We start from the raw sequence: 25,517 nt of genomic DNA on the forward strand, positions 1-25,517 counted from the left end.
GTGTAATATCCTCAGAGAGCTGAATAATCAAGGGAAATATTATCCAGGTATAGAAAGAGTTTAACTTATGCTGTGTATAGACTTCCAGAGAGAGTGTTCATATTTTATTTTTTACTGTAGCTTTAACAATGGACCTCTCCGCTTCGGTTCCACCTAGAAACACAATCCTGATATTACGTTAACTCCTTAACGCTCACTGACGGTTATATGCATCAGGGAGCTCTTAAGGAGGTATGAAGAGGGCTCACAGGGTTAACTCTCTTTATACAAACCTGGGGTATGATGCATATTGCAGCAAACGCCCATCGCTAACAACCACATCCATTGCGGGTGTGAACCCCTTGATTGCCGCTGGCAAAGACCACAGCGTCGTTTAAAAGACTCCATTTTATGGGAGCCACCATCTTGGTCGAGATCGCCACTCCCCGGGATGTCATTGAGGGGTCATGGCAATCAGTTGCCATGACAGACGGTTTCTGCAGATTTGTTACAATGTGCCAGCGGCAAATAGTAATGACTCCTGTGCAAAAACGTCATATACTGCAATACAGTAATATTGCAGTATATGGTAGGAACATTCAGACCATTGATGGTTAAAGTACCCTAAAGGGTCTAAAAAATAGTAAAAATAAAATTAAAATCTGTTAAATTCAATAAACTGAGCCCACAAGACAGTAATGAAATGTGGGGTATTTTTTTCTGCCTATTTCAACACATTTGGGAATTTTTTCCAGCTTCCCAGTACACGGCACGGAATAATAACGTCATTGAGAAGTAAAATTTGTTACGCAAAAAATTAGCCCCCAACACAGCTCAATACACAAAAAAAAATGAAGAAAAAATGAAAAAGTTATAGCTTTTTGATAATGGGAAGCAAAAAAAGACAAAACGCTCTGATGTGAAGGGGTTAAAGGGGGATATATGTATGTGTGTATGTATGTGTGTGTGTGTGTGTGTGTGTTAATCACAAATCTGTCGTCTTAGTATATAACGCAGCGCTGTCCTGAAATGAACAGTGAAAGTTACAAGCTGCTGACGCCGAGACATTGCCTACGACCCTTTTTGAGGAGATCGAAATTAGAATTGATCAGTTCCAGGCTGATATCTTGTGACTTATGGCGATGAGATTCTTTAAGGCAGTAATTCTTTCCTCCTATATTCCGTCAGCTCTAGTGATTGCTTCTTTATCAGTGCCGGAAAGGTTACTGAAAGTTTATCACCTCTGACACCCAAAACATACGGGTCTAATCGAGTCTCTGCAGGATAAGCAACTTTTAGTGTAAAGCATATGAAAAGGTTAAAAAAAAAAAAAAAGATGCCCACGTGTAGCTATTTAGCACTTGGATTGTGTCTTTTTACGGAGCAATTTAATTGCAGCAAATGCAACTGCGACTGGACGGCCTTTGGCAATGTATTAAAAAACCCAGTAAATTGGGAAAAACAGTCCATTTATACAATGTAATTGTATTCGCCGTCATCGCCGTGTGCGGTTCTTTATGGTCCGCTGTCTCATTACAAGGGATGAGCTCCACTGCAGGGGAAGCCTTTACCTGTATCTTTAGTAAGAAATTGTGCGTCTGTCAGAGAAGAGCGAGCGGTAAGTAATGTGTTTGGAAATCTGTAGCTGTAGGTCATCGGGAGTTGTGTGAAAACAATAGTTTGTCCTGTCCTGAGCATCTCAATAAGCGCGATCTTCTCTTTGTGTGTTATTCCAAGGACACTATGCACTGGGTGTACGGGATCTGGCCCCGATCCACCGTCCTCCGTAGTCTCTGCTGTCTACGGGAACATACAGTCTATAATAGTGTCACCTTTACTTGTATCTATGGAAAAACTCATCTACAACGTAATATATCATAAAGGCATATTAACGCCAAAACAAAAAAATATTTCCCATTTTTAAATGACCTCATTTTTGTTAGTAATAATGGGCTATAGTAGGGGTCGGGATCCTATGGCTCACAAGCTAGATGTGGCTGTTTTGATGACTACATCCGGATTGCAGACCCCCTCTAATAGCGATCGGCACAATGTGAGTCTAAGACGCACACAGCGCTGATCACCAGACCCAGGCAGCCATGTTTTATCCGCCTGCATCCTTTGTGCGACCCAGGCACTGCCTCCTCCGCTGTTGTTTTTTAGGCATCTGTCGTCCCTATCTACTTGGGGGACCATGTGCGCTGGCTGCGTATATACTTGTGGACCATGTGCTGAGCTGGCTACCAATCTACTTGGGGGACCATGTGCGGTGGCTACCTATCTACTTGGGGGATCATGTGCGGTGGCTACCTATCTACTTGGGGACCGTGTGCCGTGGCTACCCATCTGCTGGGGGACCGGGACCATGTGCCGTGGCTACCCATCTGCTGGGGGACCGGGACCATGTGCCGTGGCTACCCATCTGCTGGGGGACCGGGACCATGTGCCGTGGCTACCCATCTGCTGGGGGACCGGGACCATGTGCCGTGGCTACCCATCTGCTGGGGGACCGGGACCATGTGCCGTGGCTACCCATCTGCTGGGGGACCGGGACCATGTGCCGTGGCTACCCATCTGCTGGGGGACCGGGACCATGTGCCGTGGCTACCCATCTGCTGGGGGACCGGGACCATGTGCCGTGGCTACCCATCTGCTGGGGGACCGGGACCATGTGCCGTGGCTACCCATCTGCTGGGGGACCGGGACCATGTGCCGTGGCTACCCATCTGCTGGGGGACCGGGACCATGTGCCGTGGCTACCCATCTGCTGGGGGACCGGGACCATGTGCCGTGGCTACCCATCTGCTGGGGGACCGGGACCATGTGCCGTGGCTACCCATCTGCTGGGGGACCGGGACCATGTGCCGTGGCTACCCATCTGCTGGGGGACCGGGACCATGTGCCGTGGCTACCCATCTGCTGGGGGACCGGGACCATGTGCCGTGGCTACCCATCTGCTGGGGGACCGGGACCATGTGCCGTGGCTACCCATCTGCTGGGGGACCGGGACCATGTGCCGTGGCTACCCATCTGCTGGGGGACCGGGACCATGTGCCGTGGCTACCCATCTGCTGGGGGACCGGGACCATGTGCCGTGGCTACCCATCTGCTGGGGGACCGGGACCATGTGCCGTGGCTACCCATCTGCTGGGGGACCGGGACCATGTGCCGTGGCTACCCATCTGCTGGGGGACCGGGACCATGTGCCGTGGCTACCCATCTGCTGGGGGACCGGGACCATGTGCCGTGGCTACCCATCTGCTGGGGGACCGGGACCATGTGCCGTGGCTACCCATCTGCTGGGGGACCGGGACCATGTGCCGTGGCTACCCATCTGCTGGGGGACCGGGACCATGTGCCGTGGCTACCCATCTGCTGGGGGACCGGGACCATGTGCCGTGGCTACCCATCTGCTGGGGGACCGGGACCATGTGCCGTGGCTACCCATCTGCTGGGGGACCGGGACCATGTGCCGTGGCTACCCATCTGCTGGGGGACCGGGACCATGTGCCGTGGCTACCCATCTGCTGGGGGACCGGGACCATGTGCCGTGGCTACCCATCTGCTGGGGGACCGGGACCATGTGCCGTGGCTACCCATCTGCTGGGGGACCGGGACCATGTGCCGTGGCTACCCATCTGCTGGGGGACCGGGACCATGTGCCGTGGCTACCCATCTGCTGGGGGACCGGGACCATGTGCCGTGGCTACCCATCTGCTGGGGGACCGGGACCATGTGCCGTGGCTACCCATCTGCTGGGGGACCGGGACCATGTGCCGTGGCTACCCATCTGCTGGGGGACCGGGACCATGTGCCGTGGCTACCCATCTGCTGGGGGACCGGGACCATGTGCCGTGGCTACCCATCTGCTGGGGGACCGGGACCATGTGCCGTGGCTACCCATCTGCTGGGGGACCGGGACCATGTGCCGTGGCTACCCATCTGCTGGGGGACCGGGACCATGTGCCGTGGCTACCCATCTGCTGGGGGACCGGGACCATGTGCCGTGGCTACCCATCTGCTGGGGGACCGGGACCATAGGCATATTATATGTCTCTCACTCAATTAGATTTTACAACATGTGAAGTTCAGAGCTTTCTCAGCCGTCAGTCAGACTATATTTCATTACCCCCCTCCTGCACAGGCTTTTCCCTGCTCCTCATTTCCTGACCAGTGTGAATGGAGCAGACCTGTCATGCTTGTTAGGCCACCATAGAGGCATGTATTTGTTTTAATGTTTTGTAAGCTTATGTGAAATGAGCCTTACCAGACTTGCAGGTCCTTTCTGCTAGTTCCTGGAGAGCCCTTAAGGACATGAAGATATGTGTAATTTGGGTGAGGTTTCTCCTAATATAAATGGGGGGCCATTACCTTTGTTTATGTTCCATCGCAGCTCATGCAGGCACTGAGATAAGCAGCTGAATCTTATAGCATTGACCGGAAGGGTATAAAATGTATCACACAATGAGAAATCTACACTAAACATTGTTGAATCTCTTCAAACGCCCTAATATTCAGAATTTGACGTCATAAGATATTGCTAAATGATATTTCCCTTAATCCTTCATTCTTTGTTACAAAATGTGACGTTTTTCGCTTAAAGGTTTTTTGTTATATATTATTAGGTATATTACTATATTAGGTATGTTACAACATTATTAGGTATATTGCTACATATTCTGTGTGCGCTATATAAATATTTATAGGTATATTACTACATTATTAGGTATATTACTACATTGTTAGGTATATTACTACATTATTAGGTATATTACTACATTATTAGGTATATTACTACATTATTAGGTATATTACTACATTATTAGGTATATTACTACATTTTTAGGTATATTACTACATTATTAGGTGTATTACTATATTATTAGGTGTATTACTATATTATTAGGTATATTACTACATTTTTAGGTATATTACTATATTATTAGGTATATTACTACATTGTTAGGTATATTACTATATTATTAGGTATATTACTACATTGTTAGGTATATTACTATATTATTAGGTATATTACTACATTGTTAGGTATATTACTACATTGTTAGGTATATTACTATATTATTAGGTATATTACTACATTATTAGGTATATTACTATATTATTAGGTATATTACTATATTATTAGGTATATTACTACATTGTTAGGTATATTACTACATTGTTAGGTATATTACTACATTGTTAGGTATATTACTATATTATTAGGTATATTACTACATTGTTAGGTACATTACTACCTTATTAGGTACATTACTACATTATTAGGTACATTACTACATTATTAGGTACATTACTACATTATTAGGTACATTACTACATTATTAGGTGTATTACTATATTATTAGCTATATTACTTTGCAAAAAAACCCCAAAAATCTGACATGATGGTTACTGGGTTGGTGCGGGACCTCTCATACATCGCATGTTTTCCTGATACAGACTGTCCCCAGGTTACATACTAGATTGGGTCTGTAGGTTTGTTCTTAAGTTGAATTTGTATGTAAGTCGGAACTGTATATTTTATGATTGTAATCAGAGCCAGAACTTTTTGGGTCTCTGTGACAATTGGATTTAAAAAATGTTGGATTGTCATAAGACTCAGGATGAACACTAAAGCTTCATTACAGACACCTGTGATAACTGTTACAGCTGATTATTGTAGCCTAGGACTAAAGTACAGTAAATTACCAACATCCAGAGGTCCGTTTGTAACTAGGGGTCGTATGTAAGTCGAGTGTTCTTAAGTAGGGGACCGCCTGTATTTGTTGGGTTTTATTACATTGAATGATTCCTATATCTGCCCCTGTGTGAGGGAGGTCTGCTCCTAGTTGTAGTTAGTCTTCAGGATTTGATTACCCGACCTCTTATGGCAGGAAAGTGTCACCTTTGCCTTTAAGGTAATGAATTGGTCTTATTACCTTCCTGATCCCCCGTGCAGTCAGTTTCGGAAGCTAATTGGTCCCTGACCAGAGCCGGGTTCAGATGTTCACTGCTTGTAATTGGAAAGGATATTGATTAGTATTATCTATGTTTCTATTTCCTCCCATCATTCAATTCTCTGTGGGCAGAATGTTTTATTTTTGGTTTAATTTGTGAAAATATTGGATTTTTACATTGGGTTATGTGTTTTTTTTTTTCCCTCCGTTTCATTGTGTTGTGGGTTTCTTTGTTTGTGTAATGTTCGGTCGTATGGGGGGGGGGGAACAAAAAACAAATAAGTAATACAAAAATAAAATATTCCTAGGCAGTTAGGAAGTTACAGTAAAAATAATTACCAAAGGTGTAACCGTCATTTCAAAGGATTTTTGATATTGTATGGGGGGGAGGGTTGTATATACCGGCAGTCCCTGGGTTACGTACAGGATAGGTTCTGTAGGTTTTTTTTTTTCTTAAGTTGAATTTGTATGCAAGTCAGAACTGTATATTTTATCATTGTATCCAGGCGCCGTGACTGTGGTAATTTTATATTTGTTATCCATGGCCTCCGTCCTTCTGAAAACAAGTTATGCTAATAAACCAGAAGGGCTATGGCTGTATTACAGAAGCCCTCTGTGCTCTGGCTTCACGAGCTGATACACTGTGCAGCAGCACTTCTCAGTCTCGCCCTCCCCCCTGCTCTTCCTGTTATCTCAGCATCAATGAGCTCACAATTGGATGGAGGGAAGTGCTTCTTTAGTATGTAACAGCCTGGTGGGGCTCTGGTAACATGCCCACAGCCTTTTTGTTTTTGCTCCTCATTTCTAGAGACCATTATCTACATTATAATCTGTTCTCTCTCAAAACTGCCGTCATGTAATGAATGGGATGTTTTTTCCGCCAGATTTAACAAGCCGCCTTTTAAAAGTTGCGACCTTCATTACACGGTGCGGGTGAACGTTCTCTGACCTGAAGGATTGACGTGGCTGCGTTTTTTTTTTTTTTTTTTGTTTTTTTTTATTTATGATTTGGAAATTGAAAATCTGGACAGATTGAATTTTTTTTTTTCCCCCCCTGGAACATCAGCTTGTTATGTGTACATGTTTCCATTCAAGCGAAGGACATCTCATTTAAAGGGATTTTTGTGCTCTCCTCTGTCGAGATCCGTAGTTTCTAGAAGGCCGTTATCTAGAAAAGATCAGTGCTCCGTAAAGTGGCTTTTGCCCAAGTGACTTCTGGAATGTTTTGTAGCCATTTCTAATGTGTTTGTTATGTCATGATCCTGCATGCACCTGAAACCTAATCTAGGGACACGTTGAATGTCAAATATGTCAAAATAGCTGGGACGTGAGCTTAAAGGAAACCTACCATTTCAAAATGGTCATTTTAACCATTTAGGTTTACGTTAAAGGACAGATTACTTAATGGCAGATGCTTACTACTCCGCTCTCCATCCCGTCCTCATCTTCTGCTATCTTTTTAGTAAGCTTGAAAAAGCCGCATTTTGTAGAAAAAAAAACTTTCTCTGTGGAGCACCTCTTGGCATCCGCCTCGAAGTAATTTATCTCCCCTGCCAATCCGGTCGGACTGGCACACTTAAACAAAAGTAACATCTCCGTCTCTCCTACGGCAATTCCCGTGCTATGTGTGATCATAACATTCCCTCTTTTACCAGCCCCTTTAGCTTTCTTGTAAAGCAGCTGCCTTGACATCAAGCATGACCTACAAGAGACCTTACAAGGTAGCTAAAAGAGGCGTGGTTTTCCTTATCCCCATCCTAGAAAATTGAGCATATTTTCCCAGAATCCCCTAGTGGAGCACCCATGGCTATAAGACCCCACATGCCTACATGGCAGTCTTAACGCCAGTCTCCGTAAGCAGATCTCTTTCTTCCCGACCCTAGTCACAAGCCTGTCACTCAGCCAAACCAGTTCCCTACGCTGTACTAAAGAGACCCAACCGGGTCGAAACGGCGCTGTCTACAGTTGGGAATCTCTTCATTCTGGAATAGATACCCTGATTTGTTCTTAAAGGGAACCTGTCACCTGGGACTTCATTTTCACTAAAGACAGGTTACAAAAGCCCATGACACCTGCACTGCACATTTGCCTTTCTGCTTTATTTAAGCATTTGCATTACAATATAATTGTGTTATAACTTACCTTGCATCCTGACAAAATCCTCTGTGTAGTTCCAGGGGTTGAACTTTGATTTTCATGCATTTTAAAACTTAACATATGGCTTGTCTGTGCTGCAGACTGCTCAACTCTCAGCCCCCACCTTTGTGCTCCTCTACAGCTCCTCCCTCTCCCACTGATGTCATCTCACCTGGCTGTGAGCTATGTAAAGGAGCATGAGGGAGGAGCTGTACAGGAGCACAAAGGTGGGGGTTGAGAGTTGAGCAGTCTGCAGCACAGACAAGCCATATGTTGCGTTTTAAAATGCATGAAAATCAAAGCTCAACCCCTGGAACTACACAGATGATTCTGTCAGGGTGCAAGGTAAGTTATAACACACAATTATTTTGTAATGCAAATGCTTAAAGAAGGGAGGCATATTTGCACTGCAGGTGTCATGGGCTTCTGTATCCTGTCTTTAGTGAAAATAAGGTCCCTGGTGACAGATTCCCTTTAATCTTGCATCATGTCATTAAGCCTTGGGTCATGCTTGATGTCAAGGGAGCTGCCTTACAAGGTAGCTAAAAGAGGCGTGTTTTCCTTATCCCATCCTGGAAAACCTTGCATATTTTCTCTGGCTTCATGTCATCAGATACATGTATGGGGTACAGTTTGCTATTGTAAAGAGGCTAAAGGACCTGATGTCACTCTGGTCACATGAACTGTGACCAGTAAGAAGGCATGTGTTCAGTATTAGATGGGAGGGGTCAGCTGGGCAGGACCCTCCCACCCCTCTTAAAGAGATACCAACCCTTAAAGGGATATTACACTCATGACTTCTGGCTTTATATCTATTGCTTAATCCATGGAGTTGGTACCGGATGTACTGGTACTTACGGAGATAATAGGCTTCAATATCTTATCGAATGCAATCTCCACGTCTTCAATGTTTCCCCGCGTGTTTATCTATAGACCCAATCTCTCTCTTTGTCAGTGAAGCGTTTGATATCTAATAAAAGGAGATTCCGCACAATGAAATACGGCGTCTTGTACAGAGTAATTTTTCATTTTTATGATTGCTTACTAATAACACAGTCAAAAATAACTTTTTTTTTTTATTATTATTTAGAATTTTTTTTTTTTTGGGCCATTAACAAAACTTAATGTAGAGTGAAGAATCTCTCTCTCCTTTTGAAGCGTGTAAAGCGTTAAGGGCTTTGGATGTGAATTAGGAAGCGGCGGCTCTACGCAGAACGTTTTATTAAGTGACTTTGAAATATGGGACTTGATTTCCGCTGCTCTTGTGGATATTCTAATGTTCCTCTTTATTAGCGCTTGCTACGTAGGTTAAATACATAGTTTTGGCTTGCGGGGAAGAGATAAGAGATTCATTGGAATGTAAAGCAGAGTCGTAATTCCCCGTCTATAAGTCACTTTCATCATAAATATGCAGCGTATGGAAGTTCTCTGTTGGCCGTGTTAGATACTCGTAGAATTATAATAGGAAATTCTCTACTTTTACTATTTATTCTCCTTCTTTTGCTGTGGTTGAGGTTCTGTTCTATAAAATCGGGCACACGCATTTTCAAGTCCTTTAAATTTTCTCAAGCAGTTCAGACAGGAAAGGGTGCAGTAGTACTGCAATAGGGATCTATATATTTAAGGATTGTCCCGCTTAGAAAATATATACTGGGGTGACTGCTTATATTTTACCACAGTAACATCTTTTCTATGTTATGTGTGTGTGTGTGTGTATATATATGTGTGTATGTGTATATATATATATATATATATATATAAATATTTTTTATTTTATTTTTTTTAAATAGACATACTATTAAGATTAGTATGTTCGATTCTACATAGTGTCCTATCTGCCGGCAGCATGTTATAGGTTATAGAGCAGAAGGAGCTGAACACATTGTACATGATGTCATGTTATAGAGCAGGAGGAGCTGAGCAGATTGTGTATAGTGCTCTATCTGCAGGCAGCATTTTATAGAGCAGGAAGTGCAGAGTAGATTGTACATAGTGTCCTATCTGCAGGCAGCATGTTATAGAGCAGGAGGAGCTGAGCAGATTGTACATAGTGTCCTATCTGCAGACAGCATGTTATAGAGCAGGAGGAGCTGAGCAGATTGTACATAGTGTCCTATCTGAAGGCAGCATGTTATAGAGCAGGAGGAGCTGAGCAGATTGCACATAGTGTCCTATCTGAAGGCAGCATGTTATAGAGCAGGAGGAGCTGAGCAGATTGTACATAGTGTCCTATCTGAAGGCAGCATATTATAGAGCAGGAGGAGCTGAGCAGATTGTACATAGTGTCCTATCTGAAGGCAGCATATTATAGAGCAGGAGGAGCTGAGCAGATTGTACATAGTGTCCTATCTGAAGGCAGCATGTTATAGAGCAGGGGAGCTGGGCAGATTATATATAGTTGAATGTCTGGCATACACCATGACACCAAAACAATAGGCCTCCTCCTGAAATCTGACAGCCGCCACACGTTTCCACCTCTTTTTGGACTTGAGCAGGCATCCAGCTCCAGCCTGTTCTCCTTCCACATGAAACATTGTGTAGTGTCCCTCATGCCAAGGCCTTGATCTGTAGAAGCTGCAGCGCTGCACAATGCCTCGGCGCCGGTGAGATGTCTCCTTTATTTCGGTAAAGTTGATGTTAATGTCTCGTTACCTCAGGAGATCTGTGATGTCTCGGTGCGGTAGGAGGCGGCAGGAGTCTGTGGAAACTAATACAACACTAAATGTCATTTGTTTCCAGATGATAATTTAGGATTCTGATAAAACGTCTTCCTGAGAATAAAGGGAATGTAGAAGCCGCATAATTTTACATAATCTGAGCCTGGAATGTGCGCACAAGGCTCTTATTTCCTTTCCCCTTCCCCCGCCCCAGTTAGAAAAAGGTTTTTGGCTGAAAGTTTTTATAGATAATTATTAAAAAATGTTTTGATAGCTTTAACTTGGGCCCAGACTTTAGGGCTATGTCCTTTTTTTTCTTCATTTTATTCAATACTTGTAACTTACATAAAAGGACAGTTCTGAATTGTCAAAACTGGAGAATCACTTGATTCACGGATTTGGGTTTGGTGAGAGTCCCTCATGTCTGGTGCCGGTGGTCACTGTAGGGGTCCCTCCTTACTATTGCCGGTGTCTACAACTGGAATTCGTCATGACGGCTACTGCAAGGGGGCCCACCTTAATATGCCAGGTGTCTGCAATGAGGGGGTTCCCTCTTATGGTGCCGGCAGCTTCAGTGAGGGGCCCCCCTGACTGGTATTGGCGCCCACTGCGAGGGTGACCCTCCTTACTATCTACGACGGGGTTCCTCTCATGTTGCCCACTGCATCATGCCTCCTTACCATCACAATGAGGGGGTTCCCCCACTCTATGGCACTGACAGCCACACCGAGGGGGTTCCCCCTTACTTTCGCTGGTGGCCACGGTGAGGGGTCCCCCTGACTGGTGCCCCAGAGTAAGTATATTTAATTTGTAAATACATTTTTTGATTCCCACACCCCATAACTTTTTTTCTTTTGATTCTCTTAAATTCACTTTCATCTTGATAGTGTATCAGTCCTAAAGCCGCAATTTTAACTTGATCCCTTGTGATATTCACCACAATATTTTGATGGTCGTTAAAAATCCCTTCACCCTCCTGTCTTTTTCTTGCTCAATATTCTCAAAAAATGGTTTAAATTTAAAAAAATAAATAAATATTGTATCGTTCTCCCATTCTTTCAACATCCCATAAATTTTTATATTTTCGATGTATTTATATATTGTTCACAAGAACACAGCCGGCAACTTCCTTATGACAGCGATCCGCCGCTGCAGGAGCGGTGACCTAGGGCCCAGGCCCAGTGTATACTGTATAATCCATTATTTACAAGCTGTCCGCAGAATTCTGTGGTGGTTTTTCCCAATTGGCGCCGCCGGGTTTTACACTAAATCACCATCTACTCAGTGTACCACTACTGCCAGGGTGACCTCCCGCCAACACCAGCTTTTATCATATAGATGGGGCGAGGTGGGAAACCATGGACGGGCAGAGGGCAGGAAGAGATAGAACTGTATGTTCATGCATTGTTGCAATTTGAAATTGACACATTTAAAAAAAAATTGAAGATGATGATAATATATGCATATATATGTTTGTATATACGTGTATATATCTTAAACGAATATTTTGTTTAAGAAATCGTTTATTTTGAGTACTTTATTATGTTAATATTAATATTGAGTTCTACTTGTTCTTTGGATATAATATTTTTACCCTAGGTAGAAAATCATGAATTTCTTGTGAAAGCTTCCTTTGACCCAAACTTGACCGAACTGAGAGAAAAGATGGACGAGCTTGAGAAAAACATGCAATCTACTCTGAACAGTGCGGCCAGAGAGCTTGGTGAGTAGTGTGTGCGCAGGAAGCGGTGAGGTCTTTCTAGAAACGGCTGCGTTTTTAGGGTGCATTCACACGCGGTCCCTGAGGACGGCCATGTGAATGAACCCTTAGTCTGTGGCTGTTTCTGGGGTTGCGTTATACCTGAAGAGCTATCATTTCAGGATGGAAGGCTCCTCCCGTTGAGACTCCCACCAAGAACTAATTATTTATCCTCTAGATCAGTGGTGGCAAACTTAGAGCGTGGGTGCCAGAGATGTCACTTGGTGACCTCTATGTGGGCACCAAGCTCATTACCCCAGGACTGAATTCACTAGACAGGACTCAAGGCCTTCTGATGTAAGCCAAGGAAGCCCAGGACTTGCCATGCAAACTGCTATTTTAAAGCGGTACATATTTGGCTGCCTGGGACAACCAGAGGAGGGAGAAGGTTAGGAGAGCTGGCTTATCATTGGAGCTCCCACTCAGGGTCCCAGGATTATTCTCATTCTGGAGACCCTGGATGGAAGCTACAGTGATAATCTGAATTTCTTCCCCTTGTTGCTACTGTATTGTTGACCTTGGGATGCCAATACGGCTAAAAGCTGTGACAGAGCAAGGATCAGCAAGTTATAGCTTAAAATAGCATGTTGCTTCTTTGCGAGAAGTGGGTTTTGGTTAGTAGTTTGGGCCAAGGTTTGCCATCACTGCTCTAGATTAAAGGACTTTGAAAAACTTTAGGGCCAGTTCACACTTTTGTCTGGCCTCTAGTGAGCCAAAAAACACAGAACTGATGCATTATAATACTATTATTTTTATGATGCCTTCTCTTTGGAATTTTCCAAACCTGGATTTGTCTCACAATAATAAATGAAATGACGTGTGATATGACCACACAATATGCGGCTATACCCAATCGCAGTATGGTCAGCACACTGTGCGACAGGCAGGTACATGAACGCCTGGCCCGTCAGATTTACTATAGTCTCTGCTGGAAAACCAGTGGAGACTATGGCAAAAAACATAGCCAGTTCAAACCGTATCTACTAAAAGGTGGAGCCTTTTAGTAGATACAGGTTCTGGAACACCGGTAGGGGAAACGCCAGTCTTAATGAATTCCCCCAGTGTCTCACCGCATCGTGACCGGGGCGGCCGCGGTGCAGATTATAGGACCTGTCTTTCAATGTGACTGGAGTGGTGAGGTGTGCTCACTCAACCTCCCTCCTCAAACCTGGTCTGGGCCAGTACACAGTTGTGTGAATGAGGCCTAAGTATGTAGTAGCAAAATCTACAAAAAAGAGCCATCCAACTTTCGGGAAAAAAAACATTGAAAACATTCCGTTTGTTACATTTTGAGTAAAATCACATAAAGTGCACCATTACACTACAGACGCGTTTCGAACCAGGAGTGAGAACTGAATGGAGACTCATGCGCATTGTGTGATTTTTACCCGAGATGGAATAAACTGAACGTCTTAAGTGTTTTTTTTTTCTTTCCCCGAGTGCTGGATCTGCTGTTTTGGTTTGTTGATTACGGTTTCCGTCCCGACACGGGATGGAGCTCCGTGCACCGAGCTGCTACGATGGGAGGACGGTTTCATAAGCTATGGCTGCCGTGAGTGAGCTGACTGCTCAGATTTGTTTCAATTTGCATGTGATTTCATTTCTTTCCCACTTAAAAGTATATATTGGGCAAATCAAAGAATAACTGAGCTGGAGAGCTGAGCTTTTTTTTAGAAATTATTTTTTTAAATCTGCAGCTTAAGCAAGGCTACTTTGTGTCTAGATACATAGAGCGGCTGATGGTCCAGGAGGGTAAGATTTGGGATTCATATAACGAGCACTCTGGAGGGCAAGGAGATGGCATTCAATTGATTATCACTGCCGGCGGGCGCTACACTTAATTGATGGCCTTGTAATACAATGGGCGTGGAGGACCATCACCCCAAGCCACCCCCTCCCGATCATATCCCTTTAATTACTATAAATCTTCCGGCTCGTACATTGACTCCAGCTTCACCCCCGAGCTCTGTCATTGCCAGCTGCTCGGTAGCTCTTCACAATTCACCACTTTATTTAGTTTAATTATGGATTTCAGAGTCTTCTCACTAATGTGGATTAATAGAGGCTACAAGTCTGTGCACATCAGCGGCTCCTGACAGCGCAGGCATCGCCCGCTAGACGGTAAAATAACATCCCTTCTCATTGCACATTTGGCTGTGACTTCTCAATACCTTATACCGTATTCCCCGGAGACCTGCGCTGCGGAGCATCAGTCCTGTCAGATGATCTGTTTAATTGGCTGCGTATAAGGGCAAAAGTAAATGGATGCTGAAAACTTAGAATTGAAATGACAAAAATGTGTGTTCTGGTGGAGGTAGAAACTGGTGGTGATATCAGTGTGACAGCTTCCACTATGTGTCTTCCAACATGTAGGTCTGGATCCAGGGAAAAGCATAAAATTGGAATCCAACGCACAGCTTGGTCACTATTTCCGAGTGACCTGCAAAGAAGAAAAGGCTTTGAGGAACAACAAGAAGTTCACCACCATTGATATCCAGAAGAACGGAGTGAGGTTCTCCAACAGGTATTGTCCTCTGTCCTCTCGGTTCTGGCCATACTGATGTCACAGCTTCTGTGTACGTGTCTAAAGGGTCCGTTGTCGTAGACGCCCTGGAGATGCGATTACCTTCTGTCTATTTATAAGGCTATGAGTACGATTGAGCTTGTTAAACACCAAACCAGGGGGTGTAGCACAGCCCAAGTTTGTGCAAGCCTAATGCACGAAAAACAATATCAAACCAAGCACGATTGAGCTTGTGCTTTTATCGGGGACGCAAGTAGTGGACTCGTGCTCCATTATTTGTGACCCCACTCACATCCTGATAGAAAAGGACCGAGGCAGGAATAGACCCTGCTCCATACGTTGTTGTTCCGGACAGACTATGAGCCCATAGAAAGACAGTGGACATGTCCTACCTGTCCCAAAACAACAACGCTGCTTGAAGCCCAAGGCCGGCGGCACACGTGGCGTTTTGAACTAGTTTTTGGGACGTTTTTAAGAAGTCCTTAAAAAAAAACGGATGTGTTTTTTAAAAACGCGTGAGTTTTTTGAAATTGCATCCATTTTTGACCCGTTTTAAGTAAGATAATTGGTAAAACCGGTCAACGCATGTGGACTGCTTACATGTGCCGTTAGGGGCCTTAGGGGTGGATTAGTTGTTGGCTTTTCACAAAATTGGATTTTAATACAAACCTCATCCAACATGTAATGGTTATAATTACATTATATTGATAATTTGACCCTTTCAGGTGCTTGACCTCCTCTAATACTACCAGCTGTTACCTGTTTTGACCATGGAAGGTGCAACTTGCTAGATACTTTCTTTTTGGCCCCTTGCCCTTGAGGGTGCAGTCACACGACGTGTTTACCGCATGCGTTCAAAACCGCATTGGAATAGCTGAAGAGTGATTTGCCTAATTAAACGGCTGTTAACACGTGTGTTTACAAAATGCTACTGTTAACAAGTTGTTAACATGTATGTTAACATTGCGGTTACCGCATGCGTTTGTTAACGCACTGTTAACGCAAGTGTTAACAGCTGTTTAATTAGGCAAATCACTCCAGCTATTCCAATTCCAAACAGGTTCAAAACGCTCCCTGTGCCATCACCCTTAGGGTGGTGACACACATGGCATTTTTAGGCCGTTTTGGGGCCTTTTTTTGTTGCGTTTTCAGATCGGAATTTGGAATTAAAAAGCCATGTGTGTCACCACCCTTACAAGAGTAAGGGGCGTTACAAGAGTCGTGTTCCAAAGTTTGCAGTGGATACAGCAGGAAAACAAATGATGCGGTTTCTTATTAACTTAATGACGTCGCTACAAAGGCGGATTGCACAGTGGAGTCTCGCTGCGTCAGCTAATAGAAGGTGCAAAGTACAACTAGACATAAACTAATACGTAAACGACAAGTCTGACACTACTCCAGTATCAGACTCGTACGAATTTTGTGCGGCATTAGACTGTCTAGTCTTACTCTGAACTGAACATTGCGACACTTTCGATAAAACTGCCCCCCATGACCAGACAGAATAAAGCCCCCATTGCTATATCCAAGCAAGAGCTCAACTGTGCAATCCGCCTTTGTAGCCAAGTCATTAAGTTAATAAGAAACCGGATCATTCGTTTTCCTGCTGTATGCACTGCATAACACGACTCTTGTAACGCCCCTTCCTCTCACATTCTCTTTTAGGGCGCGGTCGGACGTTGGTTTCGTTTTGGTTGCTTTTTCATTGTGTATTGAAACGCATTAAAACCGCTTAGGAGAGGTCATTTGCCTAATTACATTACTGTTAACATTAGTATTTGCGAAACACAGTATAAACACATACGTTAACAATATGTTGACAAAATGTCGTTAACACGTGTTTACGATACACGATGTTAAATGTGATGTCATTTAGGCAAATCACCTCTCCTCGGCTGTTGTAATGCGTTTCAAAATGTGATCAAAACTCCACGTGTGCCTTTAGGGCAGGGGTCAGGAACCTTTTTGGCTGAGAGAGCCATAAGCGCCAAATATTTAAAAATATAATTCTGCGAGAGCCGTACCATATGTTTAAAGGGTCACTGACAGAACAATCGCTCCAGCAATCATTAGGACAACAAGGAGTGTTCCTCCCTGCTGTACTAAGTCACAACTGGAACAAAACAATGGTAATTCCCTTTAAAATAAAAAATAGATAATTTACATTTGCGCTTGTGATGCAGGACATCTCGCCCAGCACTCTTCCTACTTCTGCGCACGCCTGAAAGCTGCATCTCTCATCAGGTGGGAAGAAGCCAGATCCAGTCATGCCCATTAAAAAGAAGAAGCCAGAGTCCTGTAAGAGATGTCAAGCATCACAAGCTCCAATGTAAATTATCTAGTTTTTTATTTTACAGGGAAATACCATTGTTTTTGTCCAGTGGTGGCTTAGCACAGCAGGGAGGAACACTGTTACGCACAAGCCTCAGCTGCTGCAGAACCTCCTCATACATGCAAAGACGGTAGGAGTAAGACCTGTCATCTTTGCATCCCACACTGTCACTTACGATGGACAGTGGCGAGATAAGTACCATTCACCCCACTGTTATCAGATGTTATCACCCCACTGCAAAATTCACATGTGCATGTGGCCTAATACTGCACACACATAAACACACAGTACAATACATGTCACACACCGCACACACATAAACACACAGTACAATACATGTCACACCGCACACACATAAACACACAGTACAATACATGTCACACACTGACACCGCACACACATAAACACACAGTACAATACATGTCACACACCGCACACACATAAACACACAGTACAATACATGTCACACACCGCACACACATAAACACACAGTACAATACATGTCACACACCGCACACACATAAACACACAGTACAATACATGTCACACACCGCACACACATAAACACACAGTACAATACATGTCACACACCGCACACACATAAACACACAGTACAATACATGTCACACACCGCACACACATAAACACACAGTACAATACATGTCACACACCGCACACACATAAACACACAGTACAATACATGTCACACACCGCACACACATAAACACACAGTACAATACATGTCACACACCACACTAAACACACACACACAGTACAATACATGTCACACACCACACTAAACACACACACACAGTACAATACATGTCACACACCACACTGCACACACACACAGTACAATACATGTCACACACTGACACTGCACACACACACACAGTACAATACATGTCACACACCACACTGCACACACACACAGTACAATACATGTCACACACCGCACACACACCGCACACACAGTACAATACATGTCACACACCGCACACACATAAACACATAGTACAATACATGTCACACCGCACACACATAAACACACAGTACAATACATGTCACACCGCACACACATAAACACACAGTACAATACATGTCACACACCGCACACACATAAACACACAGTACAATACATGTCACACACCGCACACACATAAACACACAGTACAATACATGTCACACACCGCACACACATAAACACACAGTACAATACATGTCACACACCGCACACACACCAAACACACAGTACAATACATGTCACACACCGCACACACATAAACACATAGTACAATACATGTCACACCGCACACACATAAACACACAGTACAATACATGTCACACACCGCACACACATAAACACACAGTACAATACATGTCACACACCGCACACACATAAACACACAGTACAATACATGTCACACCGCACACACATAAACACACAGTACAATACATGTCACACCGCACACACATAAACACACAGTACAATACATGTCACACCGCACACACATAAACACACAGTACAATACATGTCACACCGCACACACATAAACACACAGTACAATACATGTCACACCGCACACACATAAACACACAGTACAATACATGTCACACCGCACACACATAAACACACAGTACAATACATGTCACACACCGCACACACATAAACACACAGTACAATACATGTCACACACCGCACACACATAAACACACAGTACAATACATGTCACACACCGCACACACATAAACACACAGTACAATACATGTCACACACCGCACACACATAAACACACAGTACAATACATGTCACACACCGCACACACATAAACACACAGTACAATACATGTCACACACTGACACTGCACACTCACACACAGTACAATACATGTCACACACTGACACTGCACACACACACACACAGTACAATACATGTCACACACTGACACTGCACACACACACACACACACAGTACAATACATGTCACACACCACACTGCACACACACACAGTACAATACATGTCACACACCACACTGCACACACACACACACAGTACAATACATGTCACACACTGACACTGCACACATAAACACACAGTACAATACATGTCACACACCACACTGCACAAACACACAGTACAATACATGTCACACACTGCACACATAAACACACAGTACAATACATGTCACACACTGACACTGCACACATAAACACATAGTACAATACATGTCACACACTGACACTGCACACATAAACACACAGTACAATACATGTCACACACCACACTGCACAAACACACAGTACAATACATGTCACACACTGCACACATAAACACACAGTACAATACATGTCACACACTGACACTGCACACATAAACACATAGTACAATACATGTCACACACTGACACTGCACACATAAACACACAGTACAATACATGTCACACACTGACACTGCACACACACAGTACAATACATGTCACACACTGACACTGCACACACACACACAGTACAATACATGTCACACACTACACTGCACACACACACAGTACAATACATGTCACACACTGACACTGCACAAACACACAGTACAATACATGTCACACACTGCACACATAAACACACAGTACAATACATGTCACACACTGACACTGCACACACACAGTACAATACATGTCACACACTGACACTGCACACACACACAGCACAATACACACTGACAGTTACTTCTACACACTTACATCTTCTGAATAGATCCCAAATCCCCCAGGATATCAGTGCAGGGGTCTGTACAGAGGCTGCATAGGAAGCTCAGGCTCTGCTCTCTGAGCTGGATCCCGGCAGACATGAGCTTCAGCCCCTCCCCCCTCCTCACACAGTCGGCTGCTGCTGCAGAAGAGGGTGAGGGACATCTCCAGCAGCGCGAGGCTCAATCCCGGCAGACCTCGTGGTCATGTGACCGGAGCAACAACGGTATGTACACAATTACTGGCTCCGGTCACATGACCATCCTTCGGGCGTAAGTGTCTGCCAGGACTGAGGGAGGAGAGAAGCCACAAGCTCATTTATACACTCGGGGCCTTTTTAAATGAGTAAATTTTTTGAACGCGATCTATGGATGCGGCCCTGGCCGCGAGCCAGATGCGGCCATCAAAAGAGCCACATCTGGCTCGCGAGCCATAGGTTCCCGACCCCTGCTTTAGGGTGCAGTCGCAACTAACGCTAGCAGAGCGATCATATGTGCATTTCTATGCAAACGATATGCTATCAGTAACCAGAAGCTTTAGAGGCTCATATGCGATTGGGCCGGGACCCACCCCAAGTACCCTCGGGGTGCATTTACACATGGTGTCTTACACATGCATTATCATACTCCTCACAACAGCTCAGAAGAGTAAATTTGCCTAATTACGTTGCCGCCAACATTGCGCACATTACACACTAAGAACTGTGAAAGAACGCACCGTGTGACCCGCACCCTTTGGATACCTGTAAGTTATTGGTGTTACTGTAAACGAGGAACACTCACATACTGCTGTGTGTCCCCTCTAGCAGGGTCCCCTCTTCTTTTACCTTGTTTTTACCTTTTCATGCCATTTTTTTTTCCAAAAAAGGCTTTAAAATGCAAATGAGTCTGAGGGGCTCCGGGCTCCTTTTACAGGTATGGATCATTTGCATAATTTTTAAAGCCTTTTTCGAAAAATTACGGCATAAGAAGGTAAAAGAAGAGCAGATCCTGCCAGAGGGTGCATCACATCAGTGTGGCAGTGTGCTTGGTTTACAATACTTCATCCTGGTGGTAGATTTCCTTTTACTTTTCTTACAATTTTTCCATTATCTAAAGCTAAATTATTTTAAGTTTTGATGCATTTTACATCTTGATGCACATTTAGATTTCACGAATATCTGTAGAAGTTTGTCTGCTACTTACAAAAGGCTCCGGAGCGTTGCTGACGGCTTCTCCTCTTAGATGTTAGCTCAGCCCTTCGGTTGCTTTTGAGTTTGTTCCTTTTGGAAGTACATCCAAAATGAGTCATTGTATTCTGTGAAGTTGGAAACACATATAAAGAGAAGCCATTACTGGATATTAAAGGGTTTATTCCGTTTTATTCATTTTAACGGCGGCCGATTCCTTCTTGTGATTCATCGGGAGGTCATTTGGTGGGTCATGATATCAAGCTGACCTGATATTTCATTTACACATTTCTGGAAGATCACAGATACTGAGCAGCTGTCATAGCTGTCTAACAGGACTAGTGTATATGTAGCCTTCTGCAGAGGAGTCATTCTGGATGGAATAAAATATATTATGAAGCAGGATATTTAGTTAAAATGTTTGAGCTATATATTATTATCATCAGTATCAATATCATTATTATCAGTATCATCAGTATCAATATCATTAGTATCATCAGTATCATCAGTATCAATATCATTAGTATCATCAGTATCATTAGTATCAGAATCATTAGTATCAGAATCATTAGTATCATCAGTATCGTTAGTATCAGTATCGTTAGTATCATCAGTATCGTTAGTATCATCAGTATCGTTAGTATCATCAGTATCGTTAGTATCAGTATCGTTAGTATCATCAGTATCGTTAGTATCAGTATCATTAGTATCATCAGTATCAATATCATTAGTATCATCAGTATCATCAGTATCAATATCATTAGTATCATCAGTATCATTAGTATCAGTATCGTTAGTATCATCAGTATCGTTAGTATCATCAGTATCGTTAGTATCATCAGTATCGTTAGTATCATCAGTATCGTTAGTATCATCAGTATCGTTAGTATCATCAGTATCGTTAGTATCAGTATCGTTAGTATCATCAGTATCGTTAGTATCAGTATCGTTAGTATCATCATCAGTATCGTTAGTATCATCATCACTATCGTTAGTATCATCATCACTATCGTTAGTATCATCATCACTATCGTTAGTATCATCATCACTATCGTTAGTATCATCATCACTATCGTTATGGCAAGCAGGACATAAACCGATTCCTATTGGCTGCTCAGCATTAAACAGGAGATTGTATGCAGCTGATTGCCTGCGGTTTAACTAGTCTCAAAAATCTTGAACCCCAAAAGTAAAAAACAAACAAAACGGGTACACAGGGGTCTTGTGTCAACAGAACTGTTTGAGCTATATATTATTATCATCAGTATCAATATCATTATTATCAGTATCATCAGTATCAATATCATTAGTATCATCAGTATCATCAGTATCAATATCATTAGTATCATCAGTATCATTAGTATCAGAATCATTAGTATCAGAATCATTAGTATCATCAGTATCGTTAGTATCAGTATCGTTAGTATCAGTATCGTTAGTATCATCAGTATCGTTAGTATCATCAGTATCGTTAGTATCAGTATCGTTAGTATCATCAGTATCGTTAGTATCAGTATCATTAGTATCATCAGTATCAATATCATTAGTATCATCAGTATCAATATCATTAGTATCATCAGTATCATTAGTATCAGTATCGTTAGTATCATCAGTATCGTTAGTATCATCAGTATCGTTAGTATCATCAGTATCGTTAGTATCATCAGTATCGTTAGTATCATCAGTATCGTTAGTATCAGTATCGTTAGTATCATCAGTATCGTTAGTATCAGTATCGTTAGTATCATCAGTATCGTTAGTATCATCATCAGTATCGTTAGTATCATCATCACTATCGTTAGTATCATCATCACTATCGTTAGTATCATCATCACTATCGTTAGTATCATCATCACTATCGTTAGTATCATCATCACTATCGTTAGCATCATCATCACTATCGTTAGCATCATCATCACTATCGTTAGCATCATCATCACTATCGTTAGCATCATCATCACTATCGTTAGCATCATCATCACTATCGTTAGCATCATCATCACTATCGTTAGCATCATCATCACTATCGTTAGCATCATCATCATTACTATCCTTCACCCAACGACCATTTGATACCCTTTTGTTTTACACCATATACTCTTGTAGAGCTTCCTAAGTTAAAGGTATTTTCCAGGAGTCGCTATTGATGGTGTAACCTCTGCACGAGCCATAACTTGTTGATTGGTACTCGGGCCAACTTTGCCCTAATCAAACCTCATTAATAGAGGCAATGTGTCTCTGCAGCACCTGGAAGTTGTAGCTACAACCTCCCATCCCCACCGTATCAACTATTGATGACCTTATATGAGGATTAGCCATTCAGTCGTAATTCCTTGTGGACTCGTCAAGATTTTTGATTGGCTGCTTCATCATTGAACAGAAGATAAGCTGATTGGCTGCAGACTAACTCGTCTCAAAAGTCGACTAAAACCCTAACCGTGATAAGGAAATCTGGGAGCCTGGTTTCAACAAAGCTGGTTTTAGTTTCCCCCGCAGAAGCTCCTATAGATCATAAAAGGATTGAAATCTAGAAGGTGCCTTCTGCTTGATAGTGGTTGATTTCCAAAGCTTGACTTTCCAGTCTCTTCTTTCTTCCCCTGCCGCAGCCATGTCACTGCAGAGGCTCCTTTCCTGGCAAGCAGGACATAAACCGATTCCTATTGGCTGCTCAGCATTAAACAGGAGATTGTATGCAGCTGATTGCCTGCGGTTTAACTAGTCTCAAAAATCTTGAACCCCAAAAGTAAAAAACAAACAAAACGGGTACACAGGGGTCTTGTGTCAACAGAACTGGTATCCGTTTTCTAGGATTATCCGACGACTAGTGTATAGAAGCTCGTAGAGATGTCGATTGAGTTCTAGAAGGTGCATTCTGCTTGATAAGGCACTGGTTGTGGTTGGTTTATTACATTAATCTCTGCTGACAGGTTCCCTTTAGTAATGTGGTGGAAAAACGCATTCCTAAAAAGTATATTTGCTCATCGCTGCTGATAAATTGTCCCCGGGCAGCTGGCTGTTCCTCCTCATTGCTTGTAACTACTATGAAGTGTCGTCTAACATTAGGGATTAGCTCCGGTGCGGTGGGGGATGATCTGATAAGACTATGTAGTCTATAGGTTTATTTGACCAGTCTGCTTACAAATAATACTTGGCCGATGGCTACACACTGTGTAAATGGGTGATTAATGTATCTCTTCGGAAAGGTTATTTCACTCCAAATGAGCGTGAATTGAGAATGGTGTTATTATTCCCAGGCGTTGCGCGGCCACCTGCTTGGAGCGCACTCGCTTTGTTCGGATGCCAGGTGCTCTGTGTATTACCCAGCCCTCCTCGTGTTATCTCAATAGCTATTTACACAGTATGTCCACAAAGCACAAATGAGACTTCGTTATGGTAACGCAACAATAGAAGGGAGCGATGACAGCGATAGCTAAATTATTAAAATTAAACAAATGCACGTTGTGCCTCGGGGGGGGGGGGGGGAAGCGGACTCAACTGCGTTGGTGCCACCTGCCGCTCCGTCACTCCACGGCCTGTATGGTGGAGGATGTGATACATTGCCACCTCATCTACAAAGAATGGAAAGGTCTGTCATTTATATCATAACTTCACTTCAAATGCAAGAGCCAGAATCTAAAAAATATCCGACAAATCCCAATGTATGATTTTTTTATTTTTTATTTTTTGCCTGTATAAAAAAATATTTTTTTCACCTTCCAACCAGCAAGACTTCTAGCTCTCTCAAACCTGTTAATCTTTCTTTAAGGAAATCCTCCTACTTGGTATTCATTACCTGTAGCTCCTCCTACTCGGCACTTATTACTTGTATTTCACCTGTTTTGACTTCTCTAGACATCTATCCCAAGTACTCAATCTCACTCCAACCTCTCCACCTTGGCCAAGACCAAAGAGCTGTCTAAGGAGACCAGGGACAAAATTGTATACCTGCACAAGGTTTAGATGGGCTACAGGACAACAGGCAAGCAGCTTGGTGAGAAGACACCAAGAAAAAACACAAGATGGCGTCAATCTTTATAAGTCTGGGGCTCCATCTTGCCTCATCGGACAAGCATGATTCTGAGAGAGTTCAAGAATCTGGCTAGAACTAAACTTGCTAACCTGAAGCAAGTCGGGACCACAGACCCAAAGATTATTGTTGGTAACACACTACACTGTTGTAAATTAAAATCCTTGAGGGCCTACAAGGTCCTCCTACTCACACAAGCCAAGCCTGTTTTGAGTTTTGCCAATGACGTCTGG

The 25,517-nt window shown here is 43.3% G+C and overlaps 1 protein-coding gene across 1 annotated transcript in view; it reads left to right on the plus strand.

Annotated features, from left to right (window-relative positions):
- Window positions 1–25,517, plus strand: part of MSH2 (mutS homolog 2) — a 78,476-nt gene that overhangs the window by 33,762 nt on the left and 19,197 nt on the right. The window contains exons 9-10 of the mRNA XM_072140311.1: window positions 12,329–12,452; window positions 14,862–15,012. Coding sequence (XP_071996412.1) covers window positions 12,329–12,452; window positions 14,862–15,012 — 275 coding nt within the window. The remainder of the gene's footprint in view (window positions 1–12,328; window positions 12,453–14,861; window positions 15,013–25,517) is intronic.

This window comes from Engystomops pustulosus, chromosome 3 (genome assembly GCF_040894005.1).
Source record: "Engystomops pustulosus chromosome 3, aEngPut4.maternal, whole genome shotgun sequence".
In the NCBI taxonomy this organism is placed as follows: Eukaryota; Metazoa; Chordata; class Amphibia; order Anura; family Leptodactylidae; genus Engystomops; species Engystomops pustulosus.